Raw genomic sequence first — 12278 nt, 5'->3', positions numbered from 1 at the left:
GTGGTCCAATGTCACTGTTCCTATAGTAACACAAAATTCCCCCGTTAGTAATCTGTGGCCAGAAAAAGGACTGATCAACACTGCCTCTCATGGCGTGCTCTTGTGGATGGGGTATGGGCATGTCCTTTGAATACCACAAATACAGCTCTGGGTCACAGCATAACATTCAAGGACATCACATTTTGAAGAACACTGATTAGCAAGTGATTCCCCTCTCGTTTCTTCACTGTGAAACCTAATAGACCTTAAATTCATAGATCACTACATAGCCCTTTGTTACTTAGGAAAGCTTTGCTATACAACCTCAGTATATAGGTCCAGGAAGGATGTATAGCTCATCATTGTTTTAGCCCATAACAGCATAAGTGTCTTTTCCTTGATAGATGCCTTCACTGTAGGATTTGACTGCCTGGTAGATGACAGAACTGAAAAGGTACCAGCAAGTGCTCCCTACCGACAGCAGCAACACAAGCTCTATGGCCTTTCCATACATAGGGATATGCAATGCAAGTACCGAAAGTCTTGGTTTAGACATGTATTGATACAGGACATTTGATATCATATGTTAACCCCCCCCAGTAATATAAAACAGTTGGAAGGACACCACATACTTGATTTTTGGATGCTTCTTGATGTGCAGTAGACATTACTGATTGCATTATGCCCTGAGTATACTTCCTTTTGATTCTTGGAAAAAGGAAAGCCAAGAAAACCTGGAGCCAGGTTGTCTGTATTTTTCACAGGAAGACATAGTTTTCTGTCTTATTTTGTATGTACCAATAATAAGCTCGTGAAATAATCAGAGATTTAATCCTCAGAAATAAGTACTTACTGTTCACTTGTCTATATAACTTGAGCTATGAAGAACCAGCCTTAACAAACAGCTGGTTGCCTACAAATTAACTGATGGTTTATACATAGTATGTATACAGGTCTTCGTTGTTTTTTCATCTTTACATATTTTTATAACTCTTCCAAAAGTCCTAGCTTTAATCTTAATCTGGCAGTACAGTTACAAATGTGGGCCTCTCTTTAAATCCTACTAATCCCTTTTTTTCCCCCCTTTAAATTCCACTCTAAAGGAGCTAAAACAAGGGCAGGGTCACTGCATAAACTATCCTTGCATCAAAGAACTATAACTAGTCCCCTATGGTTCCTTTCTCACCTAAATCCAGTGTATATTGGGTTCAGCAGACTGTCCGGGTTGAAGAACATTCCCTGTTGCTGCTGAAAGTAAATCTGCTTTGTGACATTTCTTCATAATGCCGTAAGGAAATCAAACATAAATAGGATTTAAAAACAAAAATCTCTAACGTTATAGAAGGTTCAAAGGTAAATTCAAGAATAAATAGGCAACTTTTTAGACAACATTTATGCCCAAAGGGTAATAAAAGGTGTAGGAAAAATTTAAAAATCCATTGAGATCCCCATCTACTTTCTCACCACGCATTTCTTCCTGTTAGTAAATCTGTGATCTTGTCTTCTCCTCTCTTGTAATCTCCCCTGTCTTTCACTTGCTCCAGCAACTTACTTTTTTTTTTTCCTACACGTCTCTTGCCTACGCACTTGTCTGCTTCTATCACATTCTCCTCAAGTCCCCCCTCTTCCTTCCTCTCTGGTTTGCTCCCTGCACAATATGAGCACAGCATTGCACTTATACCTTCAATAAGCTTCCCATCTCCATTCCACCCAGCTGCTCTGATCTCTAAGGACACTGTCTGAAATCACTATCTAGAGTTCACACCAGCAAGATCACTTCTCTTACTTAAAATGCCCCCTCTGTACTCCACTGAAATTGATCTTACGGAAGTTTCTAAAGATCTATGCTGACCAGATTTTGGGTTTTATCCTCCACCCTCATCTTTCATCTCATGCCTTTGAGATTAACAGTCTTATATTTAGATTGTAAACTCAGTAATTGGGAATTATCTTTGTTATATGTGTGCAAGACATGACAATTTAGTTAGTGCTGCAGTACAATATTTGTTTACAATGGGGTTTTTTTGTTTGTTCGTTAAATATTTCTACTTTAAATTGCTGGGAATAGCTGGTAATAATCCTTCCTTAAAAAAACACAAAATAAAATTAGAGCTGAAAATTTTATCATTTTGAGTATTTACCCAGTTGATCTCTTACAGGCATACTTGTTTTAAAAGACACTAAACTGTTGAAAATCAAATTTGGAGAAGGTTCTGCAACTAAAATTAACTGTATTGAAGCGTGTCAGTAGATGGAAGGCTCTCATTACTAATGCAAGGTATTTGTTCAGTGAGTTGGCTGAACGAATCCTGAAGGCAATAATACTGCACTACATATTATCAGAACTCTGTCAGTAATTTTAAATGTTCTTTTTCTAGATGAGAGTCTAGAAGGCTCATGGCTGAACAGGAATGAAAACATACATACTCCAGGGACGCTGCAAGCACCACAGCTCACCTCAACTGTCTTGAGAGAGAACACTAGACAAATGGGAGAGCAGATCCAGGAGCACGAGTCGGAGCAGGGATCTGAACAAGATTTTTTACACAAGTAAGTGTTGGAATTTCGGTTTCAAATACAGTGAGCCAGGCAAAGGAGTTGCATATTATTTACACAGATAGTCTGTGGCTCCATAAATGCAGCATTTATTTGCAAAACCAACTGGAAATGTCTTGGCTATAGCTCAGCAATACTTCGATTATTTTCAGTTCCCGGGAAAAATATGTCGTAATTAAATGATGGTAGAAATTCCGTATGTTAAAATTATCTCATAAGCATAACCATGCAATTATGGTTAAATCTTCCTACTGTTTGTGGCCCCAGGCTGGATTGAACTGTTTCTCTAAAGATCTGTTAGATGTTCTCTTTTCTCTCCCTCTGCCCTATGTCATAGTACAGTTAAGGTTCTCCAGGCATCCTAACTGATTTCTTTTAAGTTAACTCTTCAATCCAATTCTAGCTGCTGAGCTAGTAATTCCTGTTTCTGGGATAATTGTCTGCAGGCAATTTTATTTTGCCCTGAATTATATATACGTTTTGTCACTCAACTCCCATTTTATCACCTCCATTTAGAGGGGAAAAAATATTGGTTATTATCTGTCAGGAGTTTATTTAAGAATAGAGAAGTCTGCAGAGAATGTGATTATGTGATATTTCTATTAATTTGAAGATACAGAATAACAATATCTGGTTTGGAGACTATTTTATAACTTTTATAGCCAAATTTACTGATCTGATTTATCTTTATAAAAAAGTCATATTATGCTGGCCAGATGAATCAGGTTTCTACCAATGTTGTATAGTACAAAATAGCCAGATTATGCCTCTTGGTTTCCCTCCAGCTTTTGTCCATCGTGTTTTTCTGGATACACACTCCCCAGCTTCCCGATTCTTCCTGAACGTGCACTCACCCTGTTCAATCCTAAAGTTTACTGCTTTATCCTGCATTCTTTAATTGCATTATTTTCTAAATAGAAATAGTTAATAACGGTCATTTTGCCTGGGAAGGTAAAATGTTCTCCAGACTCAAATGACAAGGGGATATGTATACCACCATGTTGTACATATAAGCTGTTAATGTTTGCCAATTTGTGACCATAGGTTCTCAAAAAATCTGAGTAACTTCTAAAGAAACGTACTCTTTTGAAAGCATAACTGAAAGCAGAACTTTCTTCCTGAGCCTCTCTGATCTCACCTATCACTAAGTTAAATCTCTCTCTGAACATTTAATTAGTTATGGAAAGTGGGACAGCTTCCAGTCACTGCCTTCTACTCCTGACCCTGATGAGCAGGCACTACCTTAAGCTGTGGGAGAACCTTCCCCTGTTCGGGGCAGGGGGCGGGAGTTGAACCAGACTCTTCACCCTGGGCTTGAACGTCTCTTTCTCCTATCTCAGATGAATGCTGCGAGGGGAGAACTGTTGAGCAAAGGCAGATAGCATCGCTCTCCTCTCTGTTACTTTCAAAGAGCTGGACTCCACATAGAAGTTCACAGTGTGAACTGACGGTGGAGAATCCTTTCAGCCTGGAGTTAGCTGCTGCACACATTTCCTACAGGTCAGCTTAGGAGAGCTAAAACGTAAAATAAATACAGAGCACACAGTTGCTGAACTAATGGGGTTAATCACATCCACAGGAATATTTTGTTCTATGTTTTTTCACATGGGTTATCCCAGTTTATTATGTCAATCTTATCAGGGTACAAGACTGCATAATAAAATAAAAACTGGTGTTGCTCTTGAAGAGCTGCACTTAGTTTACTACTATTTCCTTGTGCTGCAATACACAAATCATATCAAATGCATTGCTGTCTACTACTGGATTTAGATGGTATTAAAAGTACAGCCTTTAAGGTATTTACATGTGGATAAGTTATTGAATGCTTAAGTTGATTAGGGTATATATTTAAAAGCAATTTGTTTTTCATGTTGTGTGACATTTTTGTTTTAAGAAGTGTGTCAGTGATTAATTTGGATCTATTCTTGCTCATATTTTGCCTGATCTGAGATAGTGAAGTAGGATTTAATAAAATGAATTTTAGAAGTGCTCCCACTTCAGATGCATGTCAAACTAATGAATGAGTAATGTTAGCGTTTTATGTAGCGTTTTTTATTACAACAATTAATGGAATTTTTTTGTGTGTACATACAGTGAGAGGAGACAAGTTGTGGAAGGGAATCCAGAAGATGTGTACAGTGATGGATGTGATTTAAATATCTTAATCTGAAGTATGGCCAGATGCAAAACTTGAGGAGATAGATATTGTCTAAAAATAGCCAACTCAAAATTGTTAGTGTTCTCAGTCATAATGCTGCTTTATGTTTGTTAGTCCCCAGATGCAGATATCTTGGTTGGGCCAACAGAAGCTAGAAGATTTAAATCGAAAGGACAGGACAGGAATGAACTACATGAAAGGGAGAACTGGTGTAAGGCATGCAGTGTAAGTGTTCAGAGCATCCTCATCTCCAGATCAGAACCATTTTAGATGACAATGATGCATTTTAAATGTTACCTTTTCTGGGTTGTTGCCAATAATTTCTGTAACTCTTGTTAATGAAGGCAGAGTAACAGCTTTGTAATGTTGGAATGGACACCGGGCCATGTGACCCTCTAGCCCAGCGTTCTGCCTCTAACCGTGGCCATAAGCAAGGTGCCTAGTGAACAGGGCAGACAGACATGGCACAACTCCCCGTTATTCTCTCCCAGCCTTCAACTGTTTCCATTTCAGGGGGGGGTTCCATGATTTGTCTGTTAAGTTATTCCCCATGAACTCTTCCAAGTTGTTGTCCAGTCTACCCGTGAACCTGTTTACGCTTTTTTCATCTATGTCATCTTTTGCCAAGGCGTCCTACTGAGCAGCTAATGGAGGGAACACACGTGGGCGAATGCGAAGCATTCTGTTGTACAAGGTGCTACGTGCTCTGGTGCCGATCCAACCAAGTCTTTCAGCACATCTTTCAGGATGGGGGCCAGAGTCTCTAGCGAGATCAAGTCCTTACAGTGTTAGAAACTGGTCTTGGATTCACTGCTGGATTCCCAGGGATTTACCATTGATCCTGGCAAACAGTGTAACTCCTTTTTGGAAAAGGGCAAGCAAACACAGTGAGGTTATTGTCCTTTTCTTGTTAGGGACAAATTTAATTGCTGTTTGTAATGATAATACATGGGACTTCCTGCTTTAGCCTCTGCAAGTGCTAGGTTTGTTTTTATGTAAGATTTTCTTCCAGTTAATATTACAGAAAGCATGCTGGCTTTATTCTCAGCATAAGGTTTTATGTGAAGGCATTAAAGGATAGGATCTGTGCATTCTTTTTAGTGACAAAGATCACGGTTGGGAAATTTAAATGCCTGGAAATTACTTTTTCTTTCTCTTTATTTAATCAGACGAGGTCTAATGGAAGATGACGCTGAGCCCATCTTTGAAGATGTAATGATGTCCTCACGAGGTCAGCTAGAGGATATGAACGAAGAATTTGAGGACACAATGGTCATTGATCTGGTCAGTAAATCTTATTAATAGCAAGTTTAAAATGGATGAAAGATAATTTAAAAGGAATTTTACAAGTGCAAACAAAAACTTCCAAAATTTTGAGCATGATTTCCTGTTGTCTGAACATTAAAGAGCAGAAATGATCCAAATACTCCCTGGAACCTACAACTGCAGACTCAGGCCCAACTGATTTTTTTCATAGAAAGACAAGGAGCGTTGCTTAGCACTCTTCCTCTCTAATATTCTGGACTCTGGCAGTAGCAAGTGCCTGAAGCACCATCATGCACCTGGGACTTGTCAACCTGTGAGAATCAGGTTATGATTTATAGCCTATCAGATGTATCAGTGCAGCCCTCCTAGAGGAATGCTAAAGAAGGAGCTGGTCTGACTCGCCATGCAGTCTGCCGAGGGCAGAAGGAGTGCTGGTCCTTGGGGATAGAGGCGAGACCAGCACACCCCATCTGACTGAATATTACACAAAGCTGCCTGCTCAGCCTCAGGAAGTACAAGTGGACTCTCTAAAATCCAGTACCAATGTTTTATTCCAGTTGTTAGTTGGCATTATAAAGAGTTTGGAATCAGTATCATCTAAAGGTATTCTAGGTGTTGTTGCCTTCCCTATGCTGTTGTCACAGCCATCACGAACTCTTTTGCTGACACGGCTCTTTCTGCAGCCACACTGTGGTCAAACTGATACAGCCAAGTTGTTTCTCTTTTTCTGTTTCCTGGTTTGTTTGATTTCCAGGAGGTGGGGTGGATAGGGGATCCTTAATCAAGGTCTGGTTAGTTTACAGCCGTACACAGAGTTGTGCTGGCACAGCAGAAGGGAGAGCAGGCAGTAGTGGGTGGGCATGAGGCGATACCTTACAGTGGAATTGCTCCCAAACAGGTCATATCGTCAGATGGCAAGCTCAGGTCCTTTTATGGTAATGTACTGGCTACAGGCAGGATTTCCTTTGTAGAGGTTATAACCTTACTTGCCTCTCTGCTCAGAATGAATATTTTCCTTGTAAAATGGGAAAAAGGATCAGTTTGCATTATACATGTCACCGTTTTTATGCTTTCCTATTTCTCCTTTCATATCCAAACAATAAGGCATAGGTTACTTTAGGACTGGGCTATAATGTCTTGGAAAGAAGATTTAGGCAATAATTCAGTTGCTGCTGCTGAATACTGAGGTTATTACTAGCATTCAAATGATTATCAAGTAAGTAAAATCTCTTTTACTGGTAATCCAAGGCAAGGAAATGAAGGAATTGATCAAGCCAGTGAAGCTCACATTTACTCTTATGCTCCTAGGGAAGGACAACACAAAGGGCTTAATCCTCAGAAATATTATGAAGTCTTAAGTACCTTTCTTTTATAAATCCGTTTTTGGACCATGTCAGAGCTGAAGTTTCACCATAAACTTAAAAGCATAAAGACAGTTAAAAGACAGTTTTTTATGCAGTCTGGCCCACAGTCCTAGTACAAGAACATGGTTAAGCCAGCAAGAGCTTGAAGCAAGTCCTTAGCTATGAGCACAGACTTAAAATTCCTTTGGAATCCATCAGCTTTTACCCCATTCCTTAAATAAAATGTGAATTTAAGAAGTACTCTCCTATGTCAGGGCCTACATTTGTATCAGAGCTTTTATGAAGCCTTGTAAAGGAACAGGTAACCATGTTAGTACCCATTAGCTGTAGAGCCACATGAATCCTTTATACCCCGGTAACTGATGCGATGTTCTAAAATGGCCGACTCCTCTTTTTAGCCACCTTCAAGAAACCGGCGAGAACGGGCTGAACTGAGGCCAGACTTCTTTGACTCTGCAGCTATCATTGAGGATGATTCAGTAAGGCTTTACTAGTATTGTCTGCTGTTTATCTGAGGTTCTTTTTGATTATCATTACACCTAATTAATTCCTGTCTTTTAAATCATTTTTCTAGGGATTTGGAATGCCTATGTTCTGAAGTCTGGTGAAGACATTTTACAAATTTGGAACTCTATTGTTTAGAGCTAGAGGCCTATATACTGTGATAGCTTGTATGAAAACCACATTTTTGATGTGATACGGTTTGATTTTTAACCAAATGATTGAGGTCAATCCCTTTTTGTAGTGACAGAAAGAAGAGGAACTTCTTAATGACACAAAGGAATGTTGGCCAATCCAGTCACCTCAGAAGGGCTGACCTAAAAAATCATTTGTATCCCTGTTCTTGACTGTCCTAATACAGATATTTTTTTTTTTCTGGATGAGGAGGAAGTTTTAAATTGTTAAGACAGCTGTCGAAATAAACACTGTTCTACATATGTTTTCTGAAAACAACATTGAGTGAAAACAGAACTTTTTAACTTTATTTTTCTGCTGTACAATTTAAAACAGTTTTAACATTTGCCTTTTTATGTTTTAAAAGCTAGCCATTTTTATTAAACCTATGCCTATCAGCCATTGACTAGCAATGATGCTATAAGCAGGTCATTCTGGCTACAGAAAAGTGTTTTTGAACACACTGGATTTGATTAACATTATGGTACGCTTATATCCTCTCATAGGCATTGAGAAGAACACTCTTATAGAAGAGGTTAGAATTCTAATGACGTGCATCTCTGCCAAAAAATTTCAGATTCTGATATGATAAACCCAGATTTTATACTCTTGAGAAGATTTATTTTTATTTATAATGGGACATAAAGTAAGAGATGTCCATGAAGCCACTTTTCCAACAGATGCTGTGTAACATTCATTTTATATAGCACATGGGGACACAAAAACAGTAAATTTTCTATTGGTACTTGCTCTGTGCATTTTTAGCAACTTATACCAGCAAATAAAGTATTCTCAGTAAAACACACAAATGGTTCTCAAGTAATCACTTTGCTGTTTTTACTACCTACTTCAAGCCCTGCCAACCCCAAGGTACATAAACAGCAACTTTCCTATTAAAAAAAAATAATTCAAGGGTGGGGGAAAGGAATCACTTTAGCATACTAAAAGCAATTTTAACTGTACCATAAAAAAAAGTCTACTTTCCATGCCGTAAATACCCTTTTGCGCTATTTTTGTAAATTAATTTTGCCAGTTAGAAGTACTGTATGTGCTGCATAGAAATTTGTGCTTAGATGGTGAAGTTCTTAAGCTTACAATGGAATACAGCTACATTTTCAGTGTTAACTGTGCATATTAAGAGTAATTCTTTGGAAAAAAATATGATTTTTCAAAAAAGTTAAAAACATCAAAAAAAAACAAAAAACCCCAAACATTCTCAGCTAATTCATTGTAATAAGAGATTTTTCAATGTCTTCAATAATTTGGAATTTCATTATGCTTCGATTTTATGACTCTGCCTAGTAGCTGCTACTTAGTTAAAACTGGCCTGGTATCAGAGGTGCTGGCCATCCACAACTTGCACTGACTCTAGTATCTCTAAGAATCAGCCCCAAAACGTTAATCTTCCTTTCTGCATTCTAATATTAGCATTTGAGATACAAAGCAGATTGACCCACTTGGAGCACAGCAGTTTTTAGAGGTGCTTTTTTTAGCAACTGCAAAATAATCATGGAGCTTTTTTCTGTTACGAGCTTATTGAAAAACAAAACAACATTAATGCCCAGTGCTTACTTGCTGGGAGGGAAAAGAATCTAATTTTAAAAACAAACCAGCATTTCACTCAGCTGAGGTTTGTTTCTTACAACATGCGCAGTTCTCAGACATGGTTGCCAAAAATGTTTGACTAGGTAATTCAGCCATTCCTCAGATGTCGGTTGGGTAATGTATAAAACCTGAGAAGTAGCTGGAACTTTATAAAATAACATTACCTCCCTTCCTCTTCTGTCTACCCCAAAAGTAACAGGGGTGGGCAGGAATGGCTGCATTAAATTGTCATCACAATAATTCTGTGAGCATAGTAGCATAATAAATGCTGCCTGGTTTGAGTCATAGTCTCAGACGAACCTTGTGCTTCACAGTCCTCTGTGTGGAAAACTGATTCCTAATTTAACATTGTAGAATACTGTATAACAAACATTTATTATCACGGTACCTGCAATGGGTTTCCAGTTCAGTTTGCAGTCAATAGGTTTTTGTATTATGAGTGTCTCCTTGATTGGTTTTGCTAGTAATTCTGTAAATTGTACATTTACAATATGAGGTTTTTTTTCCTTTTGTACAATTTAAAACTGATGCTTCACCTTTCATTTAATAAACTATTCAAAATCATGAGTATGATGAGCACCCTCTTCACTATAACTTTATTTTAAATACTCGTTTGGACCATCACATCTTGTCATCCCATTTACTAGTAGCCAAAGGAAATACTGAAAGGTAGTTCTCATGTAGTCCAGGCCTCACAACCAGATTCTGTACAGCTACCTTACCCATTCAGCCTCAGAGCAAAGGAAAACCCTGTCTGGTCTTTTCTTTTCTTTTTTTTTTTTTTTTTTTCTTCCTCCTCCTCCACTGTGGTGTGGTTTTGGTTGATCTGGGGGATTTTGTTGTGAGATTGCTGTAAATCTGGTAAGTCATCACACAAGTTGGGAGAGAGACATTGTTAAAACCTGTAATTGTTTGAACTGTCACAACTTTTGAGAAAAATTTCACTCTCCTGCCCTGTACATCTGAAGTGAACTGGACCACATGGGAAGAAATGGAGGTGGTAAAGGCTTGGAAGGTCTAACAACCAGCTGGGCTAAATGAAGTTTTACGGATTCCTGAAACGAAATGTCCTCTTGTTATTCCCATGTCTCACAGAGAAAGGTGCTATTTTTGTCCAAGCCATAAATGATTTCATCTCTGTAGCACTAAAGAAAACTGACTTATTTATCATCTGGCCCACTTCTTAAAGAAAAATCATCTGAGTCGGAAAAAGTAACAAATGGAGCAGGTGAGGAACAGGGATAGGATTCAAGGTCTGAACTGCACTCTAGGACTACTCCTGAGACACAGCCCAAACGCTAGATCTCCAACTGCTTATAAGTTATGCTCAGCTCCTGATGCAGTGTGGAACACAGTAAGTAACTTGTCATGTTTCTAAGTTCAAGGGCTGCTCTCTGTTGAAAGGATTTTATTTTATATCTGTTGTTTCTGCAGGTGACTGGAATTCAAGAGAATCTTGTGTAGTGTGGCCAGAGCAGCTTTCCAGTGTGTTTCCAAAGCATTGTGCTGGTAGAGCAACTGACTGCTTGGAAATCAAGAGGATATAAAAGCCAAATTCTTGTGCTGGCAAGGGATAGAAGAGAGGATGAAGTCTATAGAACTAATGAGGTTAGGAAACAATTAAGAAAGGTTGTACTGTTTTCTTTGTGATAATGCAACTGGGTTTCTCATTTAGTGTCTCCTCGTGACTCTGGCTGAAGAAACTACATGCATATCGGTTCATACAGCTTTTGCCTCTAAACTTGGGACAGCCACCAGCCACTCTCTTGGCTACTAATTACCCTTGAAAAATCCCTTGGTCCTTACAAACTCTGACTACACCTTTTCTCGCAATTAACTAAGAACTCACTTCATGGCAATGACCCCCAACATAACATTTCAGTTTACCTTCCCTTGTTGCAGCCAGCTCCATTCCCTGGGGCAGTACATACAGGCGCCTGCTCAGAGAGCGTGTTTCTGCTGAGATACAACCAGGTACCAGGCAGCTAGCTTAAATGTGTTTGCAGCCAGGACAGACAGTATATCTGTAACGTGAATGCACTGCCTCTAGCCATTACAAAAACGTGTGGAGCTGGGACTCACACTTGAAATGCTCCTTCTGTACTGTGTTTTCAGATGATTTTTAGTTGTTGCCTTTTGTGGGTTATTTCCCCCCTGCCCCAGGTACAGGCTCCAAGCTCCATGGCTGTACTCACTAGGGCACCGGCTGCACCTACCTGGGCAGAGATGCTACCTGGAAAGTCGCCATCTTATCTTTCTTCCACTTGAGGCACATGCTTGGGGAGTGAACAGAAGCAGCTGCAGTGTGCAGGTATAGTAGTTCTCTGTCTTATAATATAGTGCCATTAATTACTGAGGTTACTTACAATAGACAGGTCATTACAGGAGTTCACGTGCTTGGCAGCTGTTTGCAGTAGTGCTAAACATGACGGTAGCCATTACTCACTGCCTTCTGGGGCTGTAGCTAAAATGCAGCTTCTAATGAGCAGAATGAGCATAGGGCCCAGGGCTGATCAGCAGTAACACCTACTGCAGTGGTTCCTTGCAAGTCTGGCAAATAATCATAGAAAAAAATAGGCTGGAAGGAGCCTCTGGAGGGCTCTATTTCAGCCCTCTGCTGAGGGAGAAAAGCCACCCATATCAGGGAGAAGAATTTTTATGTCCCACCAGAATTG

The 12278-nt window shown here is 39.3% G+C and overlaps 1 protein-coding gene across 2 annotated transcripts in view; it reads left to right on the top strand.

Annotated features, from left to right (window-relative positions):
* STAG1 (STAG1 cohesin complex component) overlaps positions 1 to 10148 on the top strand; it is a 202849-nt gene extending 192701 nt beyond the window's left edge. The window contains exons 30-34 of one of the 2 annotated variants that reach the window (XM_072867278.1): positions 2358 to 2529; positions 4808 to 4918; positions 5863 to 5977; positions 7722 to 7802; positions 7898 to 10147. In XM_072867278.1, coding sequence (XP_072723379.1) covers positions 2358 to 2529; positions 4808 to 4918; positions 5863 to 5977; positions 7722 to 7802; positions 7898 to 7921 — 503 coding nt within the window. In that variant the 3' untranslated portion in view covers positions 7922 to 10147. Of the gene's footprint in view, positions 1 to 2357; positions 2530 to 4807; positions 4919 to 5862; positions 5978 to 7721; positions 7803 to 7897 lie in introns of both variants that reach the window. The other variant, XM_072867279.1, reaches the window with a different exon arrangement.
* The last annotated feature ends 2130 nt before the right edge of the window (positions 10149 to 12278 follow it).

Source organism: Ciconia boyciana, chromosome 7 (genome assembly GCF_034638445.1).
Source record: "Ciconia boyciana chromosome 7, ASM3463844v1, whole genome shotgun sequence".
NCBI classification, from domain to species: Eukaryota; Metazoa; Chordata; class Aves; order Ciconiiformes; family Ciconiidae; genus Ciconia; species Ciconia boyciana.
The sequence above is the reverse complement of the archived record's forward strand: the minus strand, read 5'-3'. Positions and strand labels throughout refer to the sequence as shown.